General features: G+C 41.8%; 5 protein-coding genes across 7 annotated transcripts; all 5 read left to right on the forward strand.

Annotated features, from left to right (window-relative positions):
• The first annotated feature begins 361 nt into the window (after positions 1-361).
• On the forward strand, positions 362-6,098 carry LOC116205088 (synaptotagmin-5-like). Its single transcript, XM_031537555.1, has 12 exons — positions 362-657; positions 759-983; positions 1,663-1,764; positions 2,243-2,293; positions 2,849-2,969; positions 3,354-3,475; positions 3,600-3,698; positions 3,803-3,883; positions 3,979-4,064; positions 4,577-4,802; positions 5,001-5,165; positions 5,424-6,098. Exons 2-12 carry the CDS (start codon positions 879-881, stop codon positions 5,766-5,768), a joined length of 1,503 nt encoding a protein of 500 aa, XP_031393415.1. The 5' UTR covers positions 362-657; positions 759-878; the 3' UTR covers positions 5,769-6,098.
• A 2,934-nt stretch (positions 6,099-9,032) lies between these two features.
• LOC116205651 (receptor-like serine/threonine-protein kinase At2g45590) lies at positions 9,033-11,559 on the forward strand. The gene has a single exon (XM_031538284.1). It carries the CDS (start codon positions 9,175-9,177, stop codon positions 11,269-11,271), a length of 2,097 nt encoding a protein of 698 aa, XP_031394144.1. The 5' UTR covers positions 9,033-9,174; the 3' UTR covers positions 11,272-11,559.
• Positions 11,560-13,256: 1,697 nt separating this feature from the next.
• Positions 13,257-15,113, forward strand: LOC116203368 (probable carboxylesterase 9). The gene is made up of 2 exons (XM_031535063.1): positions 13,257-13,842; positions 14,468-15,113. Exons 1-2 carry the CDS (start codon positions 13,364-13,366, stop codon positions 14,949-14,951), a joined length of 963 nt encoding a protein of 320 aa, XP_031390923.1. The 5' UTR covers positions 13,257-13,363; the 3' UTR covers positions 14,952-15,113.
• An 838-nt stretch (positions 15,114-15,951) lies between these two features.
• Positions 15,952-18,081, forward strand: LOC116205727 (glyoxylate/hydroxypyruvate reductase HPR3-like). 2 transcript variants are annotated; one of them, XM_031538373.1, is made up of 3 exons: positions 15,952-16,541; positions 16,909-17,453; positions 17,547-18,081. In XM_031538373.1, the coding sequence occupies exons 1-2, from the start codon at positions 16,062-16,064 to the stop codon at positions 17,431-17,433; spliced, it is 1,005 nt and encodes a 334-aa protein (XP_031394233.1). In that variant the 5' UTR covers positions 15,952-16,061; the 3' UTR covers positions 17,434-17,453; positions 17,547-18,081. The 2 variants fall into 2 exon arrangements, with proteins under 2 accessions (XP_031394233.1, XP_031394232.1); XM_031538372.1 differs by having other exon boundaries at positions 15,955-16,541; positions 17,570-18,081.
• A 3,168-nt stretch (positions 18,082-21,249) lies between these two features.
• On the forward strand, positions 21,250-23,411 carry LOC116205709 (glyoxylate/hydroxypyruvate reductase HPR3-like). 2 transcript variants are annotated; one of them, XM_031538355.1, is made up of 3 exons: positions 21,250-21,868; positions 22,236-22,780; positions 22,874-23,411. In XM_031538355.1, exons 1-2 carry the CDS (start codon positions 21,389-21,391, stop codon positions 22,758-22,760), a joined length of 1,005 nt encoding a protein of 334 aa, XP_031394215.1. In that variant the 5' UTR covers positions 21,250-21,388; the 3' UTR covers positions 22,761-22,780; positions 22,874-23,411. The 2 variants fall into 2 exon arrangements, with proteins under 2 accessions (XP_031394215.1, XP_031394214.1); XM_031538354.1 differs by having other exon boundaries at positions 21,264-21,868; positions 22,897-23,411.
• The last annotated feature ends 759 nt before the right edge of the window (positions 23,412-24,170 follow it).

The raw sequence follows: 24,170 nt of genomic DNA on the forward strand, positions 1-24,170 counted from the left end.
TGGACTTGAAATTAAAAGGTCTTGCATTTTTTTTCTCAACAAAATAAATTAATTAATGTTAAATAAAAAGATATATAATTCATTGGTGATGATCGAACTTTCTTGCCTCTTGGTTAGAAATCCGTCCAAAGGAGCACACCCATCCTGGGTAGAAAATGAGAAAAATATGGGTCCTTATCTGTAAATACTGGAACTTCTGGGAGCATGTATAGATTTGTGATAATCTCAAAGTACGGGGGAGAATATGAGAGAATCCAATTCACGAAGCACTCGGGTATAAACAAAACTTACAAACTAAACGGACAGATGGGCGTAAGCGTGATTAATTGAAGTCACGGCAACAGTCACAAGGGGAAAGTTCTTCCCGCACACGACCATGCACCCGGTGCACGTAAGGCCAAATGAGTAGGACCCACCGCTTTGCTCCTGGCCTCACCGCAACCGGGCGCATGCACTTTCTCCAGGCGCCTCCTCTGTGAACTGCTTCATCTTCAATGCATTTCCCATCTCCTGGCCGAGACGACGAAGAAGATGAGAAGATCCCGTCAGATTGTTTCCGCCATGGATTGAGGAACCGCCCGAGCTTTCCATAGGGAGAGAAGATTGAATATTCGATGCGTTTCTGTTTCTCATAGTAACCGATCGTTTCGCGTTTCGGTCCGCATTGAGTCCTGGTCGTTTCTGTTTGTCCGACTGAGGCGTCGCTCCGGTATTATCGTCGTCACTCTGTCTGCGATTTGACTGTTTGTTTGTGTAAGGACTTGGACTGCTGCTTCTAGAGGACGATCTGATCGGACACGTTGACCTGTGGCGGAGTCGGAGATCTTGTCCTGCCTTCTGTTTGTGCTCTGGTTTTTTCGGAGAAGCGGATAGTAGAGATGGGGTTTACTTCGGGAATCGTCATGGGGGCGATCTTTGGGGTGGCGGTGATGTTCGGATGGAGTTACATGATGAGCTATCGCAGGACCAAGCGTGTCGCTAAGGTGAACTTGATGAAGTATTTCTCTGATCAATTTCGTTCGTCGATGAATCTTCGGTCATGTGTTTCTATGTTGCATTTGTTTCCGTGATCTCCTATGATACATTAGGGCCTCTGAAATATGCGAAAAGGATTAAGCTCATGGAATTGGTAACTGTGCTGCTTTTTGATCGCTAACGTGATATAGAGAATCCTTTCCATAGATACTCAAAAACTGCATGGTTAAGTAAGTGTCATTAACTATTGTGTTCTTGAAAAGGAGATGCTGCTGTGTACCTCATTCGATTTCTGGCTTCCGGTGCATCGGAATGTTCTTGTATATTGCACAGTGACTGCTCCTTAAACTAGCCTTAAGTTTTTGGGCCATTGCATCGCATCGTATTTTGTGCTCTTCGAGATCTGTACTCTTGAGGAAAAAGTAATGATTTAGATCAATAAAGTGATGGTGAGTATAAAACTTTCTGATGTTTTGCCAATCAGCTTCTCTATGCTTACTTAGGACATTTCAAAGTGCATGTGAAATATCTTTATTCGAAAAGAACCAGTAGCTGCGATGGCTATACTTCGATGTAGATACTGAGACAAATTCATTTGGTTTCTTTGCTTGCTTGGGATTGGTTAATCGGTGACTTCTCCTAGTTCGGTGAGGTCCTGTTTGTTTATATCTCCTGTTCTCTTCACAGGCAATGGTTATCAAACAACTGGCATCCCTTAACCGAGATGATCTAAGGAAAATTTGTGGTGATAGCTTTCCTGACTGGATATCATTTCCCGTATATGAACAGGTTAGACTTTTCTTTATCTTTCGTACTTAAGAATGGAAAATCACCAAACAATTAAAAAAAAAAGACTTTTCCTCTTTTTCCCTTATCCATATTGCATAATCATCTTTTATTTGATATAATAATGGCCCGGAAGAATAGTTTGATTATGAAAGCATATAGAGGACGAGAGAGAGATAACTGTTTTAGATCTGCCAAGGACTAGAAGTAACATTCTAATTGCTTCTTGAATGGTACAGAATTGTTTTTTTTTTTTTCTGGGGGTAAATGACTGTCCAACCTTTATAACCTCTGAACTATATTTTCATTATCTGATCTCATGCAAATATGCTTCTTTAATGCAGCAAAGGTGGGAGGCAACTGTTTTACATAACGATTCTCTAATAAAGGAGCTTACTATAATTTAATTTGGCATGGTCCTTAGTTGTTCATTTAATTGGTTGCTCTATTTTGTAAATGATTCCTTCTTTCATGTTGGCAGGCGAAATGGATGAACAAGCAACTGAGCAAACTGTGGCCATTTGTTGCAGATGTAATTCTTTTTTTCTTCCTTCTATTTTCTGTATATTCATTTTACCTGGCTATCCATGCTACAAGCAGCAGTACCACTGCCGCATGCGCTTTTAGTTTTCGATTTTGTTTCCATGAAAAATAATTATGACCAAAACTGCTGAACTGAGAGATCGGGGTGTAGGCCAGGGATGGGTGGTTGGAAGGGAATTTAGGCAGTTAAATGAATGAGAGATAGCTAAATTTTAGGCAGTTACAGACTTAAAAAATAAATTGACAACCTCTATCGTTGCTTTAGTAATATATTTTTTCTACAAGTTCCAGCTCATAAGGTAGTCAAGTGTTGTGACTTGCTCGGAATGCCTTTTTTCCATGATGCAGAACAAACAAAGTTTAAGACTCCTGGCTTGGCAGATGATCAGAACATAATCTTTTGAAATTTCTATTGAATGCTGATATTGGTGGATCACACAATGCATATATTTTCCATTATCTTTTGAAATTTCTTTCTCAACTCCATGCTTGGGATGACCTTTTAGTTCTCACATAGAAAACTATTGGCTGTCATTTTTCCCAGGCGGCAACAATGGTAATAAAAGAATCTGTTGAACCATTATTGGAAGAGTATCGACCTCCAGGGATTACTTCACTGAAGTTTAGCAAGTTGTCGCTTGGAACTGTGGCACCAAAGATTGAAGGTTTGAATCAACTCTTGTTCTTCAATTTCATTCTCTATCCTTCCAAGTTTTATCCTATAATGTTATGACTTCATATTTGCTTGCAACAATTGCCTTAAAATAGTAACCTTGATCACTCTTTTTTTTTTTTTTTAATCTTCTGAATTCGTGTCTTCTTAGCATTTTGAACCATCTTCCTTGTCAGAGTGAATTTGTTTGATGATTGTTGCAGATAGTAAGCTCTTTATTCCTGCATAACTAAATGGCTTATCAAGTTTGTAAGCTTCACAAATAATGTTTTATTCCTGCAGTATGTTTTGACTGGGTACCATCGTTTTTACTTCTTTTAGATTTTTATCCTTTGCTTTATCTTTTCATGTTGCTCTCTAATTTTTTAATACCCAGGTATTCGTGTTCAAAGTCACAAAAAGGGTCAGGTCATAATGGATATTGACTTCCGATGGGGGGGCAACCCCAGTATTGTACTAGGAGTTAAAGCTGCAGTTGTTGCTAACCTGCCAATTCAAGTAAGGGTTTGCAGTTCAAATATTAGATATGTAAAAACTATACAGGGCCTTAAGTATGCTGATCTTAGCATGAGAGACATTCACTCAATACATTGCTAATTTTAGAGTTGCTCCCATGCTACAGTTGAAAGATCTTCAAGTCTTCACTGTCATTCGTGTTGTCTTCCAACTTGCTGAAGAGATCCCCTGCATATCTGCGGTTGTTGTATCACTACTTACAGAGGTGAATATTTCAAATATTTTATGGCCAAAAAATATCAATTTCTTCTGTTTGTACAAAGGTGTTTGACAACTGTAAGGAGTAATGATTTCCACTTGCTTGATCAGCCGAAGCCTAAGATAGATTATACTCTGAAGGCTGTTGGTGGAAGCCTAACAGCCATTCCTGGCATTTCCGATATGATCGATGTAAGTCATGAAGTCATTTTATGCTCCCTCTTATGATCTTATGCATCATATTATCATTATGAAGTTCTTTGATTATTCTTTTTGGAAACGTGTAGGACACTGTAAATACAATTGTCACAGATATGCTTCAATGGCCCCACAGAATAGTCGTTCCTCTTGGGGGTATACCTGTAGATACAAGGTAAGGATTTATATTTGTAAGATGTTGTTCATTATATATGTATTCTCTGTAACTGATAGCCTTGCAGGGGTGGCCTCATATTCTGGTCTGGATTTGAATCCGAGAATCTCAGAAGTTCAGGACTGTATAGAACTATTGAAATACTCTGAGTTGTTGCAGCAAGCTGTTTTCTGGTTGTTTTATGTTGTTGACAGATACAGATGTCGATTTAAGGTTCAATGAACATTTAAAACATGAGGATTAATGGGAACACTTGCCTATATTTTGTCTATATCGAGAAATGGAAAGAAAGTATAAAATTGGACTTTTGAAGCCTGTTCCTTTTAGCATCATTCAGTCATGAAGTATTTTATTATGTAAGTTCGATTAGTGCATAGAAATTTCAAATATTTTCAAGTCTCTAGTTGCAATTTTTATGGTAAAAGGAACTGAACAAGTCAACTGGTTTTTAAGTTGGTGTTGTATTCTCCAATAGTTCGTTTGAATTATGACATTAAATACTCATGATGCAGCGAATTAGAACTCAAGCCACAGGGTGAGCTTTTGGTGACAGTGGTAAGAGCTAATGATTTGAAGAACATGGAAATGATTGGAAAATCAGATCCATATGTGGTTCTGTACGTACGGCCTCTATTCAAGGTGAAAACGAGAGTCATAGAAAACAACCTGAACCCAGTTTGGAATCAAACCTTCAATTTGATTGCAGAAGACAAGGAGACACAGTCGATAATCATTGAGGTCCTGCACTCATTACTCTGGAGCTATCATTTTTTATATTTGGATTTTGTTATCTGCCTTGGATTTTGTGCTTCGATGAGCATTTTATTCTTGAATTGTCACTCTTCCATATATTGCAGATCTTCTGCCACTAGAAATGTTATGTGCTTATGCTACTTATAATGGGAATGCACCAACTGGTTGATTTTCAATGCACAGGTTTTCGACAGGGACATTGGCCAAGACAAGAAGTTGGGAACAGCCAAACTGCCCCTGATTGAGCTTGAAGCTGAGACTGAGAAAGAGTACGAGCTGAGGTTGCTTCCATCACTTGATATGATGAAAATAAAAGATAAGAAAGACAGGGGAACCGTCATGCTCAAGGTTCGACCATTTCTCCTTAGAACTGTCCATCCTAATATCTATGGGACCACGGATACTTGTTCATAACACGCCAGCTACTTCTGAAACCTTCAATTTCACCATCCTAATTCTATTTGCTAATTTCACATCCGGAAAAAGGAAAAGGAGTTTTCTCCCTTATTTCTTTTGGCTTAGGGTAATTGCAATTGAACTTGGGTTCTTTCTCTCGCTTTGATAATTTAAACGGGTAATATCATCTTGTTTCTTTTGGATCCTTAGGTTCGATATCACCATTTTAACAATGAGGAGCAGCTAGCTGCTCTGGAAGAAGAGAAGAGGATCCTGGAAGAGAGGAAGAAGCTGAAGGAAGCGGGAGTCATTGGAAGCACCATGGATGCTCTTGACGGTGCCGCATCACTTGTCGGTTCCGGTGTCGGGATGGTTGGCACTGGAATCGGTGCAGGTGTTGGGTTTGTGGGGAGTGGGCTCGGGGCAGTTGGGAGTGGCCTGAGCAAGGCAGGGAAGTTCATGGGGCGGACAATCACGGGACAGTCGGGCAGGAAGAGTGGAACTGCAACCCCAGTGACCAGTGAGAACGGCAGCTCGAAACCTCATCAGCAGTAACCAATGCTAATACTCAGATCTTCATTTTCCGGAGAAAATGGTCAGTTCGATCCAAATTCACTCATCTTCAGCCTAGACATCATTAGATTCTCAATCAGACCTCGTCTTTGATAAATACATGGTACAACACCAGCACCGATACACGCCATTTAAACTAACATTCTGTGTTTGGAGAATAGCTCAAGATGACGATCCACAGTACATTCTAAACTTCTAAATACAGTACATTACGTGAAACAATACAGGCACGGAGATTTTCGTTTTTGTAATTTGATAACCGCTTAAGAGTTATCCTGTTTAGGCACATAACTATCCACCTCGTTCCTGCAATATCGAGTTTAGTTTGTTTCTTTCATGGAAAAAGTAGGAATTTGCCCATCTTACATAGCTAAATCGGTGAAAGGACCTGCTGAGCTCTCTCTATAAGCTATGTAATTGGAATCGACTCGGTAAATACTCGAACTCTTGCTTGGCAGTAAGAAGGGTTGATAGGGTTGTAAGCTAACCGGGCTTTCCTAACTGCAATAGCCCTCTTCACATCAAGCAACGTCGGACCAACCTTAGATTTACTGGTAATGACATTTCTGTGAAAATTAACAGACTAGTCCATAGAAGATTTTCTTGTGGGGATTAATCTCAACCGGTAAAATGAAGGCACGTGAGTTTACCAAGACCGTGGGCAGTCTCAACATAAAAATGATGTCACGTTCAAATAGACAAAGTATATAATAAGTCCACAATCAGTCAATTCATTAATAGTAATTAGTCATGGAGGCACGTCGTTTTAAGATCACATTACACTTCACAGCGGCATCGGAAATATCAAATCATATTTCAAATTGGATTATGTTATTATTCAAAGGGGCCACCCACTGACCCGACAAGCGTGGGTTAGAGTTAGACTCTCCATATGAACAAACCTTTTTCTTTTTCTTTTCTTAATTTATATTCCATAAGGACTTCTGCAGCGCGTGGCACTCACCTGACCCTCAGACCTCTGACGTCTTTCTCTTTTTTTAACAGTCAACGGTAAAAGTTTCATCTTTACACCGTGAAAATTAACAATAAATCCCCTTTTCTGCCATTTATAGAAAAAGTCTTTTTTTTAGTGGGGTTAAATGCCATTTGTAAAAGTCAATATTGCTTAGGAAAGTCTCCCATTTTTAATATTTTCTGATAACAGAAATTAATAACGACACTGTTATCATTTTGATGCGTTTGTTTGTGTTTTTGGCAAAACGAAAGAAAGTCACCATTAATCATTCATTGCGTCCATCATTCATTATTTCCCATTTTTGTAATTCTTTTCCTAATTTTTCTTACCATTTCTAACTCAAAGAAAACGTTGAGTATGTCCCTTCTCCTTTTGTTTTATTTGATCATGTACGATGCCGGACCAGATTAAGAGCTAGTAAAAAAAAAAAAGAGTCTAGGTCAACATTGAGGCCGTTTGCCAAAAATATACAAAAATAAAATTCGTTTTTTACTTATAAGATAAATCAAGAATGAAGTTAATAGCTTTGAATTTGTAGGCTGACGATGTCACCGGTCCAATATTTGAATGAAACATTTTGGGATGGACTTCCGTTTTCCGGTTTCCTTTTAAAAAATTAATTTCTATTTATTTTTTTGCTTTGGTCATTAGATTTTTGGTTCTTTGATTTCACGGTGTATAGAATATTTTTGTTCTTGAAGTCTACCCTTTCAAACTCCGTTGACGACGCTTCGACGGCTACGAGGACTAAGGAGGAATCAAACACTAACTTTGACGACAACATCCGCTGGCGTGATGACGTCGTAACAAGACCAGTAGGGTGCAACTCCACGCGCCGTTAAAAGCTCCGTCAGGATTCGCCCAGTAAAAGAATATATTAAAAAAAAGAAACTCCGTCAGGTTCTGTACTCTGTTTAGTGGGCCCACTGGCACGTTGATCTCCTGATGTCGTGGGGGGCCCACAGAAAACCCCCAAAGCGATACCTTGGATTCCGCAAGCAAAGTCATAACCATTCACGAGTCAACGCTAATAACCACACTGTCTTCAGCTCCCACCAACCATGCCATGCATTAACAAAGTACCCTCGATCCCCTCAATTTAATTTGTTCTTTTTTACTCTCGAACTACAAAACAAAAAAAGAAAAAGAAAAATTTCCGTATGCGTACAAAAACATTATTCGTTTTTATGTTATTATATAATCATGTAATTTTGTTTTCTACTTGCGAAAAACAGAAAAATATTTTTCCAACTGTATAAGATACTTTTCATAGTGAAAGTTATTGTTTACATTAAAAAGCAAAAAGGAAACGGGGGAATATTAATATCCAACTTTGATTTGTTGAACTCGTTATTTTTATTCGATCCCTGTTCGAACATCGGCATTGCCTTCGTCGAAGATGGTTTTCTTTATTTAAATTTCAGATTTTTAGCATAATAGTTCTTTCCAAGACATATAATTTAATCTCCGATCATAAAATCATTTTTTTTAAGAAAAGAATTGTTTGGTAGATGTAAACTCTGAAGTGCCTTTAAAGTTGAAATAAGTATTATCTCAGCTGTTTGGAACTGTTACGAAAAATGATGCACTTTTTTTTAGTTTTTATAATATCTTTTGAATTAAAATCTCTCAAATATCATATATTAACCATTAGGTTTATTTATCAAGAGAGAATAAAATACATATTTTCGGCTCAAGGCCCCTTCAATTTTATATCTGATAATATAGATTCTCGACATCAAATTCTATGTTAGAAGTCGAGACTGCTTAGATTTAATTAACTAAAAACTCTTCCTTTTCGGTTTTCAATAGAAATATTAGCAGTCGACAAACGGTTTGATTTAGGCATGGTTGGGTAAAATACTCTCCGCGATTATTGTATGAGTTTTTTCACATTATTTTTATAATATTGTAATTTGTCTTGGACAAATTCATAATATCTTTATAACGGAAAATCTTTTCGTTGAGTATATTGTAGCCTTTTTTTTTTTTAATGATAGATCCTCATTCGTCATTACTCATTACTTCCAGAGAAAAATAAATAAATAAAAAGGAGCGAATGGAATATAAGAACCCATCCTCGGTATGAATATGCGTATTATTCCGGAGAAAAATATTCATATGGTTTACAAAGGAAAAATATCTAAAAGTAACTGTCAAAAATATTTTCTTAAAAAAAAAGAAAAAAACAGGTTGAACACGACAGCTGGCTTAAAGTCAAGAACTACAGAGTCCACAGAATTACTACCCGACAGAACAATATCAGTAAGATTGAGGGAAGAGAGAGAGAGAGAGAGAGAGAGAGAGAGAGAGAGAGAGTTTTCCTTCTTCTTCCTCCTCTGCTCTGCCCCGTTTTCCTCTGTTTCGCTCACTATGCTCTGACCCTCCCACCCCACCGCCACCGCCACCGCCATGCCCTCCCGCCCTCTCGACCCATCTTCCGCCGCGGCGGTTCCTCCGCCTCTCCACCATCACATCCTTCCCCAGCACAAAAAGCCCAACCTCCTCCTGCCCCTCCTCGCCGCCTCCCTCACCTTCATCTTCCTCTTCCTTCTCATCCTCCTCTGCGTCTTCCTCTACCGCAGGCTCTCCCGCAGCCGCACCGCCCCCGCCACCACAGACTCCAAGTCCCCCCATCACCTCCTCCAGCATTCCCAGCTCCGCCGGTTCTCCTACTCCCTCCTGCGCCGCTCCACCGGTTCTTTCTCCCCCACCACTCTTCTCGGCCACGGCGGCTTCGGCTCCGTCCACAAGGCCACCCTCCCCACCCACCACCCTTCCCCTCTCGCCGTCAAGCTCATGGACCCCACCCGTTCCCCTCTCCAGCAGGGTGAGCGCGAGTTCCACAACGAGCTCTCCCTCGCTCACCTCACCCTCTCCTCCCCCCACATCCTCTCCCTCCTCGGCTTCTCCTCCAACCGCAAGGGCGACCGCCTCCTCCTCGTCTACGAGCTCATGCCCAACCGCAGCCTCCAGGAGTCCCTCCTCGAGAGCAAGCGCCCCGAGCTATCCGACTGGAGCGCTCGCTTTGCCATCGCTCTTGACGTGGCCCGCGGCCTCGAGTATCTCCACCACTCCTGCGACCCCCCCGTTATCCACGGTGACATTAAGCCCAGCAATGTCCTGCTCGATGGGGATTTCCGGGCCAAGATTGGAGATTTCGGGCTTGCAAGGTTGAAGACCGACTACGAGGATCCCATTACCGCCCTCGAAGGGAATAGTGGTAATACCAATAACAATGGCGGAGAAGGGGATCAGTGCGTGAGGAGGTTCAATGGAGAAGATAATGGGTCGATTCTTGAGGAGACGGAGAGCGTCTTGACGGGGTGCACCGAGGGCGCGGATCAGTCACCTGAGAGTTGCGTGATTCGGGTTGTGGATGCTGGGGCAGTGTCGCCGGAGATGGGGATGGAGAAGGGGAGCGCTTCCGAGGGATGCTTCGATGGAATAAGCATGGATAATGGAGCTGTTAATGGTGGCGAGAGGAAGGCAACGAGTTCTAGAAGGGATTGGTGGTGGAAACAGGACAGTGGAGGAGGAGTGAAAGACTATGTGATGGAGTGGATTGGGAACGAGATCAAGAAGGAGCGGCCGAAGACAAGGTGGGTGGACGGGAGCGGTAATGGAACAGGGACAGGCCTGAAGGCCGAGTCCAAGAGGAAGCAGAAGAAGCAGTGGGAGTGGTGGGTGTCGTTGGATGATAAGGAGGAGAAGGTTGCCCGGAAGCCAAGGAAGTGGTGGAAGGAGGAGTTCTGTGACGAGCTCTCGAGGAAGGCCAAGAAGAAGAAGAAGACCAAGAGAGGGCATAGCTCGAGTAATGGCAATGGCGGAGGAGAGTTGTGGTGGCAGAATGAAGATGAAGAGGATTTCGATGAATCGGGGCAAGAGCGGAAGAAGAGGAAGAGCACGAAGAGTAATAGCCTGAGTAGCATTGACTGGTGGTTGGACGGTCTGAGTGGTGAGCTGATGAGGAACAATGGGAGAAGAAATAGCCAAGAATGGGCCAGCTGCAACTCCGGTGATGCGAATATCCCCAAGAGTGGAGCAGTTAGTAGCACCCCGAGCATGCGAGGCACCGTATGTTACATCGCCCCCGAGTACGGGGGGGCTGGTGGGCCTGGATTGAGGTTGTCAGAGAAGTGCGACGTGTACAGTTTCGGGGTTCTGCTATTAGTCTTGGTATCAGGCCGGAGGCCTCTCCAGGTGACCGCCTCCCCGATGTCGGAGTTTGAGCGGGCGAACCTGATCTCATGGGCCCGTCAGTTGGCCTGCAATGGGAAGCTACTGGACCTCGTCGACAAGTCCATCCATTCATTGGATGAGGACCAAGCGGTCCTTTGCATCACGATAGCGCTGCTTTGCCTGCAGAGATGTCCAAGCAAGAGGCCTAGCATGAGGGAGATTGTCGAGATGCTCTCGGGCCACGCAGGCCCCCCTCAGCTCCCGTTCGAGTTCTCGCCCTCCCCACCCTCGAACGCCCGATTCAAGTCTCTGAGAAAGGCCCAATGAGTAGGGTAGGGTAACTCAATTACCAGTTTCCACTGACTGTAGATTGGTAACTCACTAGAGTGAGTTTGTATACCAAGTTAACTGTTGCTAATTGTTATCTTATGATGGTTTGCTGAAATTGAGGGATCCAAAAGATAAAAAGAGAGCTTCTTGAGACATGTCATGAGTGGTGGGTCTTTTAATGCAAATGCCTGGTCCTTTTGAGATGTCTTGCCCTGGCCTACCACCAAGTGTATATCTATATCTATATTTATATCTATATACAATATCAGCAGACGATCTTTTCCATGGACTTGCTTTAGACATGGCTCCACACATGGACCTTTTTTTTTTTGTCAGCCATTTGGATAAGTCGAGGAATCCCAGGTTAATTGCTACGTCTTGAAGTTTTGTGGAATTCGTGATCTTTCGACCGGTTGGGAATGCACATACGCTGATGAAACGGTCCAAGCTGATAGTCGGTCGGGGATGATTTGGTTTTTGCTATTAGCAACTGTTGAATGCCCTCTGGGTCCTCTATCAATCATCTGTGAAATATAATCATGTCCAGCAGGCGCATGCAGTGACTGGGAAAAATTGGCGAAATCAGGGTTGCAAGTCATTGATGAGGTTCTTCGTGAAATATGATCAAGTAAAGGCCTGTTGTTCGTAGGTTGGGTCATTCTAAAATATTTCAAGGTTATATGGTCCGACCCTTTATCGAGTCGAATCTCAGAATTAGGAAAACAAAACTTATTAAGTAACAGTCTGAATCTTCCTCGGAACTTATTTCATACCATTCGTTCTGAGCACCCATGTAAGCCGAAAGCAAACCCATGGGGCAACCTAGATAAAGGGTTTCGTGTAGAATCAATGTATATGCACACCCTATCATTGTAGGACCAAACCAACTCAGAGTTCATGCATTTTTGCTAAGTATACCATAACCAATCTTCATGACGTAACTGATAATAGCATAATTATGTTATCTCTATGGCTATACCAATAAGGCAGGTCATCGAATCGAATTATAGTTAAAGAGAGTACATTTCAAGATACCTGCATGCCATCCTCTCGTATCCCCATTGTCCGATATAATTATCGGTTACAACTATTTCTACCCCTCTTTTACTCTCTCATGCCCCGTCTATCCTTTCCTCGTTCTGAAACCTCTATATTTATTTTTGGGGTGACTAAGTAAACCTCTATATGTTTTCCATTTATTGGAAAAAGATAACTATGATACGCACAGTACGGCATGCATGTCACCCTTTGATTGCTTATGTAAAAGAGGAGGCTAAGATAGTCTCAGAATTTGCTATTTCAGCCCAATTGGGCCCAGAAAAGTTTCCAGCCTTTGCTTTCTGGGAGAGTAGCTGACAGCGTCCAATTGAAAGGAGAAGCCAATTTTTGTGAAAAGTCTCATTAATTATATTTAAGTATATAGCAATGAGTCGGTACAGGTTTTAATCACTAGACACCATAGCTATTTGGATATTCGAACTATATATTTTGAACAAAGGAAAGCCCCTCAAGATAGTTTCTGCGTAATATTGATTAGATTATCTGTCCACATTCATGACCGTTGAAGATCTATTTTATTTTATTTTTGTCTTGTTTTTGATAGCAACGGCAATAATGATTCATCTATTCTTTGGAGGAGGGACGACGGGTACTTTAGGTATCATAAAGTTCCCTCCCTTATGGACAGTTAATCATTAGTAATAAATTTTTACATGTTTCATTCTGTTCCTAACTGTTAAGTTGTTTGTTGTTAGGAGACCTCAGGGTGGTTCTACCCTGCTTTTGTTAATTAGTTTAACTTTTACTGGTTGTCGCTGGCTGACGAAAGGGGAAAAAAAAAAAAAACTCGTGAACTCATGGACATTTGACATGTGTCCCAAAGCATCCTTGTTCTTGGGTGACCACAAAATCATCCGAGGATTGCGGTTAGCCTATCAGGTGCGTCTTGAATAACTAATTGCATGAAGAAAGATCGATCCAAATGCTTAACAACCCCAAGACTTTCTTCTGTTTATATCCTGATGAATTGATTTGCATCAAAAAAACTGATCATCATCACATCAATACTAATCGGATAAGGAGAGGAGCTATGTCCAAGTTTGATCCGTACGAGTTTCTGAAGGTCGCCTGCAATCCCGATGGCACCTTTACCCGCAACATGGTCGAGCGCCAAAGTGATGCCGAACCTGACGAGTCCTCTGGCGTGACCGTCGTGTCCAAGGATGTCACTTTCAACAAGGAGAAGAATGCTTGGGTCCGACTCTACAGACCCACCAAGATCCCATCCAATGATGGGACCGCTGTGAGGCTACCGATCGTGATTTACTTCCACGGTGGTTTCTGGATCCATGTCACTGCGCGGGACACCGTGTGTCACGAGTTCTGCAAATCTGTTTCCACAATGCTCACCGCCATAGTTGTTAGCGTGAACTATCGGCTAGCACCGGAGAACCGCCTCCCAGCTCAGTATGAGGATGCAGTGGACGCGATCCATTGGGTCCGGGACCAAGGGATGCCACATAACCTAAATCCTGAACCATGGCTCCACAACTATGGCGACTTCTCCAGGTATGATACCTGGCATATTTCTAATGATCATAGCTTATCATTTATTAGTACCAAACTGCAAACACGAGCAAACTCCATTCGATAGGAAAGCAATGCAACTCAAACCTTGTCCTTTAACACCGAATAGCATGTTTCAGTTGCGTTTTTAGAAACCCGAAATCTAAGTATAATCTCTATAATGTTGCACTATATATTGTGCATTGTTATTTGCCTTAAGAGGACGCGAACTGGATTCTTTTGAGGGATCATCCAATGCATTCCCCTTAGAAAGTATATGCTGTTTTGTCTTAGAACGGGAAATTCCATGATGCCGTTAAGATATGACGCATGTCCCTACTTTTAACACGTGGAATAACTCTGCGGTCAAAAACAATTCTTAAAATGGCAAAAAAAAAAAAGAAGAAAGAAAGAAAGGGAGAAGAATCATAGAACTTAGTTGAGAGAAGAGAGTATGGTGCAGTGATATATGTCATCGTCTGTTAACTTAAAAATTGTAAATTTAATATTTAGTGAGACTATTCGTCTTTTATTAATTATTTAATTTTTATTTTTATTGTATTATGGATTGAGCCTCTTTTATAAGAAAAAAATTGAGAAAACATTTCTCTGATGCCATTTATTGTAGGAGCTACTTGTACGGAATGGGGACTGGAGGCAATGTAGCGTTCTTTGCTGCCCTGAGAATCGGGGAAACAAACTTGGAACCCATGAAGATCGATGGTCTAATTCTAAGCCAGCCTATGTTCGGAGGCCTTCAGCGCACCAAATCCGAGATCCGTTTCGCGACCGACCCTTTACTTCCTTTACCGGCGCTAGACTTGATGTGGGAGCTGACCCTGCCTAAATGGGTGGACAGGGATCACCGATATTGTAACCCGTTAATCGATGGCACGCACAAGGACAAGTTGAGGCAGCTGCCCCGGTGTCTAGTAGTTGGGTTTGGGATGGACCCGTTGATCGACCGGCAGCAGGATTTTGTGACGATGCTTGTGATGGCCGGCGTCCGTGTGGAGGCGAGGTTTGATGAGATTGGATTCCATGGGATCGACTACGTGGACACCCGGAGGACCGACGCTGTGATCGGGGTCGTTAAGGAATTCATGCACTGAGAACTCTGCCAATATCTAATTATATAGAAGCATTGTGACAGCACATTGTGAGAAATAGTTTCTAGCCAGGCTGTATTCAATCGACCAGATACATAGTGAATATGAAACTATTGTTCAAACATGTTCGGATGTTGATACATCTTTTTATAGGCTTTCCCCATCCATGTTTATGGGTCAGGTTAATATGGTTTTTCCTTTTTTTTTTTTCCAAATTATGGGATAACTAACTGGACATCGTCAATCTATGATTAAGTGACTTTTTGGACCGACAATCAATAAAAGTGAGACACGTAATGAAATATCACGATGCCACATAATCATAGAAGTCTATTAATACGCACCTCTTCAATCCATCTCATCTTAGAAGTCCGAAAAATACACCGTTGAATCTCAAATTGATTTTCGGAATTCATTTCTCATTGTCCATATCAATTTGGAGGCGAATTTTATAATACAATCAATAAATTTAGTAATATTATCCCATCAATTACAAAAAATTTAAGTAAGAAATAAGTATTTTAATAAAAAGTTTAAATAAAATTCTTCAAAATTTGTGTGCTTTATTTTAAAATTTGGAAAACATATACTTTACCGTGCAACGCTTATCTTCATTTATACAGTTTCTTTATATCTATGTTCATTTGTACATGATATGTATTAATTGTTTAATTTCTATCACATAAAAATTAATAAAATTTTACCTCGCAATGCGCGTGTGTCAATCTAATTAGACTTAAAATGATACTTATTCTTTCACATAGAGGGAAGTATTTTGATACAAAACAAAATCAATATAATTTTTTTTCTTCTATACGATTCGTATAATGAAAAGTTCTTCTATATAAAATTATTTTATATTTAACTAATAATCTATAAATTTTGTATCCATGGCCCATCACACTAGTTGGGACATAATTTGCGTTGTTGGACTTGGTCGGGCCATCTTGTCACCGTCCCGTCACCGTCACCGTCACCGTCACGCTTCTTCAATATTCTCGGGTTGAACTTTGAACTGATCACTATGAGATGCTGCTCAGCGGCTGATTCCTCTCCTATCCTCTCCTTCCATCTCCACCGCCGCTCACGACCTTCCGTACTCCGTCAACGTCAATGGCTCCCCCTCCGCTTCAAGAGAACCCCGTTGGAGCCCTGAACCCGCTCCCGCAGGTCCTCCTCCTCCGCCACCCCGCACAATTCGCCCTCATCAACAAACCCCTGCCCGACCACCTCTGCCACTTACTCAAGCCATGGGAATCGCCCCTCCCCTTCGACCAGTTCGTCCTCGCCCACGCCCAGTCCGCTCGTGCCCTCCTAGCATCCGGCGGCATGCCCGTCACCGCCGATCTGATCCGTATGCTGCCGGAGCTCCGCCTCGTAGTCACCACCAGCGCCGGCCTCAACCATATTGACCTCGCTGAGTGCCGCCGCCGCGGGATCGCCGTGGCCGACTCCGGCGGCGTTTACTCCGAGGACGTTGCCGACGTGGCTGTGGGGCTGCTCCTCGATGTCTGGAGGAGGGTCTCGGCTGCTGATCGTTACGTGCGGGCCGGGCGGTGGGCCCGGGATGGGGATTTCCCTCTCGGGTTTAAGGTTCTCTGTTCCTCTCTCGCTCTGTATTTGATGATCTTCCCGGTGAACGAATGCCATGGTAGCTTAATTAGTTTCTGCTATGAAACTTAACCATGCCTTCGAATGTATTAATTAATACACTTGAAAGTCGAATTCATTCGGGTCGTTGCCGGGGCTTGACATTGCAATTGCCGGTGTTTTATGTAAAGGAATCCACATAGTTCGAGTTTTTAGTGTGCATTAGATAGATAGATAGATAGATATTTGGTGTCTCATTACCATAAAATCCACCATTTGATTATTACATATTGAACCAGTACTGATAATCATGGTAGCTGTTCCATAACGTCGCTTTTGCAATGTTATTAATTAAATTAATTGATCGCAGATCGGTGGCAAGCGAGTCGGAATTGTCGGGCTGGGAAGGATTGGCATGGAGGTGGCTAAAAGGCTCGAGGCACTTGGATGTATTATTTCATACAACTCGAGAAAAGAAAGGCCTTCGGTTTCCTATCCCTTTTACTCCAATGTACGTGATCTAGCATCCAACAGCAACGCCCTTGTAATTTGTTGCGGTTTGACGGATGAAACCCTTCACATGATCAATAAGGAAGTGATGTTGGCTCTGGGGAAGGACGGTGTGATTGTAAACATCGGGCGGGGGGCCATCATCGATGAGAGGGAGATGGTGCAGCTTCTGGTGAGGGGAGAGCTCGGGGGTGCAGGGATGGACGTATTTGAGAACGAGCCTAATGTTCCAAAGGAGCTGATTGAGCTAGACAATGTTGTGATGACCCCGCATAACTCGGTCTTTACCCCGGAATCCTTCTCGGACTTGTGCGAGCTCGTGGTGGGGAACTTGGAAGCATTTTTCTCAAATAGGCCTTTGCTTTCTCCAGTTTCACTGGAATGAGCCAGAGTGTTTCTCCTCAGGTACATATCTTCATAACTGTTACCTCTCAGTGGATCTATGCTACTATATCCAATTAGGAGATCGAACTGTGAATTGAATTATGATGTCCAAAGTTTCCGTTGGATATGTCCATTAGGCGGATTCCGTGGCCAGATATTTCTTCTGTCACAACCTTTTGCTGGAGATGTCGCTAGGCCAAAGAGGTATGATGGAGCTAATAGCCTATGCTTATATGTTCGCTCCTGCTCCTTGGGCAAAACGAATTCTCCCAAGAAAGGGTCGTCTCATTTTCTCCTCCGGGAAAAGAAGCTGAATGGAGTCAAGAAGCTGAGCCTGTTCCAACTTATCGAATTTCAAGCTGGGTTGGTTTGAAGCTTCCTGTGCAAAATGATCGATTTCCAGTTGATGCCATTTACATGGAACTCTTTGACTTGAAGTTTGTTTAGATCAGTCATTCATCATGCTTTATATAAAGCACCTGCGGGTGCTTATTTATGCGCGGCATGTGTTTTATGCTGTGAGTGTCGTCGGTCGGGAAGTTCAACTGCACGAGGAGTGCTGGTTCGGCCAATTATGTGATCAATACTTTTTTTATATATAGTATATATATAGAAGCGGGCATGTGCAATGAGCGAGCCTTGCATCAGAGTTCGGGGTGAATGTCTCTTCGACTGCTTAGGCAAGTAATATCATTGGCGAAATTATAATTTTTCTCGAAAATAAAAAAGAAAGCCAATTCATGTAATCTTTTCGGTAGATTATTGAAAAGTAATTTTAAAAGGGAAATCTCTCAATAAACGAAGTTGGTCGTTCTCTACATAATTTGGTCCCTTCCTATAGCAAATTGATCCCTAAAATTTCAGAAAATAACTCGATTGATACAACTCGTCCATGTCATGTACGGAATTGTTAATTTACTCTATAAAGTCATCACGGACTAAAAAAATCTCTTTTTTTTGGGTGATTATATCTCAATTTATTTCTCGAATCTGTCCCCATTTGGAATAAAGTCTATTATGTAACGGATATATCACGTGATAATATTACTACCCAATAGAATTTCTCAATTTATGATAGCCTGAACTTAGATATCCACCCTATAAGAACAATAGAAGAAAGGTTCTCTTAAATATGAACCCATATTTATGATATTATGCTTTAAACTATGATGTTTGTTGTTTTCATTGGCCAACAATTATTTTGCTAATCCAATAGGTCTAGCCCGCGAAGATGCGGGGGTCTCTCGTCTTGTTCATTTAATTTGTTGAGAGCGTAACATGGTAAGGTCAGTTCCCAAAGCGTGAGCGAGAGATGCACGTAGCTAGGAAAATCGATCAGTCCATGGTGAACTGATTGTGTTCGGTGTGAGTTCGAACATTCAGAGCGTGTGGCTCTTAGTCCAAATTTTGGAATTCATCTCTTTCTCTCATTATTGAAAGCGGTGTTAACGGTTTAAACCAAAAAACAAAAACATGAAAAGGAGGTGTTAACCCATTATTCTCCCTCTTAATGGGTGAAGATTGATGAATCATTCGATAGGAGGTTGCCAAAAATTAATGACTCCGTAAGTTCTACTCATTAATCCTAATTAACATATGGACTTAATGGCTGCTTTATATGTGCAGTTGAGCTGCAGCATCGTTATTATGGGCTACGAATAGGAGAATATGTTAGAGACCAGAACAAGGTGTGCGCTCCTATTAGGAAACGTGAATCTTGAAAGAGCATTTTGGTGCCGTCAATCGTAATTGAATTTCGCTCGACTTTGCATTTTGGTGCAGGATGGGAGGTGTAAGAAATTTCATGAAAGATAATTGAATTTAAATCCTCATTATTCTTAATTTAGGAGATTTTATTTTATTTTATTTTTCGATTCTAATTAAAATTCACGAGTCTAATATAAGAAAATAAAAATCCTAATAAAGGAGCAATGGATATATCCCCACATAAAAATCGAATTCGAAACCTTGATATACCAGGCAACCACGTATAACCAATACACTGCAACCCTTTCTCCACTTTATTTCTCCTTTACTTGGCACTTAATTGAATTGACAGAGTAAATTAGTGCAACAACCTCTTGCACACCTGAGAAGTTGTTTTTCGACTGGCTTTATTCGTCCAAGAGGATTAAGGCCAGGATAACGGATAAACAGCTACGTTCAGAATAAGTGGGTAATCATTATTAACATCATCATCAATTAGAAACAATATAACACGTACAAAGTATGCCATACTGTTGAGCCTGGAATTCGCAATCCACTCTTCGACTACTGCATGGCAATTAGGTTACCAGACGTGTCAGGGCTCAGTCCTAAGATGTGAGTAAAGGCGAAACCACCAGCCGTTCTCACCGGGATAAAGAGTTGCACCATAGTCCCTGGGGTTCGTAGGATTAGCTAGTGACTTTGTTTTCAATTTTAGAGGCGTGATGCTGTCGGTCGAAAGGTTATAGAGATGTTGCAGACAATGTCACGATTTCGAAGGTTAAGCCGTTTAAATTCTCCCAGACGTGCGCGCGATGTTTAGCCTAATATTTGTTTGAGACGCCTCGAAAGCTGGTCTAAGTGAATAAGGATCACGGTCTAGGGAAGGCCAGTGAAGGATGTGTCTCGGTTAGAGGCAACCGAAAATGATGAATTTCGGCTGGAGAGTCGTGGCTTGTGGAACACCTCCTTGAAGGTAGGTCTCGATTGGAGGCAGTCGAAAAGTGGAGTCACGGCTCTAAGCCAATCATGGAAAGATAGAATCACGGTCCCTGAAAGGTTCGTGTTAGCAGGTTTCGGCTACAACGTAGCTGAAAAGAAGATTAGCCTTAGGCCGGAACCCTTGACTCAGTGAAAACCATTCTTAGCCTAAAAGCCTCAAACTAGGTAGAAAAGGCAAAGCCGATAGGGTGCTCCGAAAAGTTATTGCATGTGGTAGTAAAAGGTGCGAGAAAGATAAAACTATTGTTCAAACATGTTCGGATGTTGATACATCCTTTTATAGGCTTTCCCCATCCATGTTTATGGGTCAGGTTGATATGGTTTTCCTTTTCTTATTTTTTTTTTCCAAATTATGGGATAATAAACTGGACATCGTCAATCTATGATTAAGTGACTTTTTGGACCGACAATCAATAAAAGTGAGACACGTAATGAAATATCACGATGCCACATAATCATAGAAGTCTATTAATACGCACCTCTTCAATCCATTTCATCTTAGAAGTCCGAAAATACACCATTGAATCTCAAATTGATTTTCGGAATTCATTTCTCATTGTCCATATCAATTTGGAGGCGAATTTTATAATGCAATCAATAAATTTAGTAATATTATCCCATCAATTACTAAAAATTTAAGTAAGAAATAAGTATTTTAATAAAAAGTTAAAATAAAATTCTTCAAAATTTGTGTACTTTATTTCAAAATTTGGAAAACATACACTTTATCGTGCAACGCTTATCTTCATTTATACAGTTTCTTTATGTCTATGTTCATTTGTACATGATATGTATTAATTGTTTAATTTCTATCATATAAAAATTAATAAAATTTTACCTCGTAATGCGCGTGTGTCAATCTAATTAGACTTAAAATGATACTTATTTTTTCACATAGAGAGAAGTATTTTGATACAAAATAAAATCAATATAATTTTTTTTCTTCTATACGATTCGTATAAAAAAAATTCTTCTATATAAAATTATTTTATATTTAACTAATAATCTATAAAATTTTGTATCCATGGCCCATCACACTAGTTGGGACATAATTTGCGTTGTTGGACTTGGTCGGGCCATCTTGTCACCGTCCCGTCAGCGTCAGCGTCACCATCGCGCTTCTTCAATATTCTCGGGTTGAACTTTGAACTGATCACTATGAGATGCTGCTCAGCGGCTGATTCCTCTCCTATCCTCTCCTTCCATCTCCACCGCCGCTCACGACCTTCCGTACTCCGTCAACGTCAATGGCTCCCCCTCCGCTTCAAGAGAACCCCGTTGGAGCCCTGAACCCGCTCCCGCAGGTCCTCCTCCTCCGCCACCCCGCACAATTCGCCCTCATCAACAAACCCCTGCCCGACCACCTCTGCCACTTACTCAAGCCATGGGAATCGCCCCTCCCCTTCGACCAGTTCGTCCTCGCCCACGCCCAGTCCGCTCGTGCCCTCCTAGCATCCGGCGGCATGCCCGTCACCGCCGATCTGATCCGTATGCTGCCGGAGCTCCGCCTCGTAGTCACCACCAGCGCCGGCCTCAACCATATTGACCTCGCTGAGTGCCGCCGCCGCGGGATCGCCGTGGCCGACTCCGGCGGCGTTTACTCCGAGGACGTTGCCGACGTGGCTGTGGGGCTGCTCCTCGATGTCTGGAGGAGGGTCTCGGCTGCTGATCGTTACGTGCGGGCCGGGCGGTGGGCCCGGGATGGGGATTTCCCTCTCGGGTTTAAGGTTCTCTGTTCCTCTCTCGCTCTGTATTTGATGATCTTCCCGGTGAACGAATGCCATGGTAGCTTAATTAGTTTCTGCTATGAAACTTAACCATGCCTTCGAATGTATTAATTAATACACTTGAAAGTCGAATTCATTCGGGTCGTTGCCGGGGCTTGACATTGCAATTGCCGGTGTTTTATGTAAAGGAATCCACATAGTTCGAGTTTTTAGTGTGCATTAGATAGATAGATAGATAGATATTTGGTGTCTCATTACCATAAAATCCACCATTTGATTATTACATATTGAACCAGTACTGATAATCATGGTAGCTGTTCCATAACGTCGCTTTTGCAATGTTATTAATTAAATTAATTGATCGCAGATCGGTGGCAAGCGAGTCGGAATTGTCGGGCTGGGAAGGATTGGCATGGAGGTGGCTAAAAGGCTCGAGGCACTTGGATGTATTATTTCATACAACTCGAGAAAAGAAAGGCCTTCGGTTTCCTATCCCTTTTACTCCAATGTACGTGATCTAGCATCCAACAGCAACGCCCTTGTAATTTGTTGCGGTTTGACGGATGAAACCCTTCACATGATCAATAAGGAAGTGATGTTGGCTCTGGGGAAGGACGGTGTGATTGTAAACATCGGGCGGGGGGCCATCATCGATGAGAGGGAGATGGTGCAGCTTCTGGTGAGGGGAGAGCTCGGGGGTGCAGGGATGGACGTATTTGAGAACGAGCCTAATGTTCCAAAGGAGCTGATTGAGCTAGACAATGTTGTGATGACCCCGCATAACTCGGTCTTTACCCCGGAATCCTTCTCGGACTTGTGCGAGCTCGTGGTGGGGAACTTGGAAGCATTTTTCTCAAATAGGCCTTTGCTTTCTCCAGTTTCACTGGAATGAGCCAGAGTGTTTCTCCTCAGGTACATATCTTCATAACTGTTACCTCTCAGTGGATCTATGCTACTATATCCAATTAGGAGATCGAACTGTGAATTGAATTATGATGTCCAAAGTTTCCGTTGGATATGTCCATTAGGCGGATTCCGTGGCCAGATATTTCTTCTGTCACAACCTTTTGCTGGAGATGTCGCTAGGCCAAAGAGGTATGATGGAGCTAATAGCCTATGCTTATATGTTCGCTCCTGCTCCTTGGGCAAAACGAATTCTCCCAAGAAAGGGTCGTCTCATTTTCTCCTCCGGGAAAAGAAGCTGAATGGAGTCAAGAAGCTGAGCCTGTTCCAACTTATCGAATTTCAAGCTGGGTTGGTTTGAAGCTTCCTGTGCAAAATGATCGATTTCCAGTTGATGCCATTTACATGGAACTCTTTGACTTGAAGTTTGTTTAGATCAGTCATTCATCATGCTTTATATAAAGCACCTGCGGGTGCTTATTTATGCGCGGCATGTGTTTTATGCTGTGAGTGTCGTCGGTCGGGAAGTTCAACTGCACGAGGAGTGCTGGTTCGGCCAATTATGTGATCAATACTTTTTTTATATATAGTATATATATAGAAGCGGGCATGTGCAATGAGCGAGCCTTGCATCAGAGTTCGGGGTGAATGTCTCTTCGACTGCTTAGGCAAGTAATATCATTGGCGAAATTATAATTTTTCTCGAAAATAAAAAAAGAAAGCCAATTCATGTAATCTTTTCGGTAGATTATTGAAAAGTAATTTTAAAAGGGAAATCTCTCAATAAACGAAGTTGGTCGTTCTCTACATAATTTGGTCCCTTCCTATAGCAAATTGATCCCTAAAATTTCAGAAAATAACTCGATTGATACAACTCGTCCATGTCATGTACGGAATTGTTAATTTACTCTATAAAGTCATCACGGACTAAAAAAATCTCTTTTTTTTGGGTGATTATATCTCAATTTATTTCTCGAATCTGTCCCCATTTGGAATAAAGTCTATTATGTAACGGATATATCACGTGATAATATTACTACCCAATAGAATTTCTCAATTTATGATAGCCTGAACTTAGATATCCACCCTATAAGAACAATAGAAGAAAGGTTCTCTTAAATATGAACCCATATTTATGATATTATGCTTTAAACTATGATGTTTGTTGTTTTCATTGGCCAACAATTATTTTGCTAATCCAATAGGTCTAGCCCGCGAAGATGCGGGGGTCTCTCGTCTTGTTCATTTAATTTGTTGAGAGCGTAACATGGTAAGGTCAGTTCCCAAAGCGTGAGCGAGAGATGCACGTAGCTAGGAAAATCGATCAGTCCATGGTGAACTGATTGTGTTCGGTGTGAGTTCGAACATTCAGAGCGTGTGGCTCTTAGTCCAAATTTTG

This window comes from Punica granatum, chromosome 4 (assembly GCF_007655135.1).
Source record: "Punica granatum isolate Tunisia-2019 chromosome 4, ASM765513v2, whole genome shotgun sequence".
Lineage (NCBI taxonomy): Eukaryota > Viridiplantae > Streptophyta > Magnoliopsida > Myrtales > Lythraceae > Punica > Punica granatum.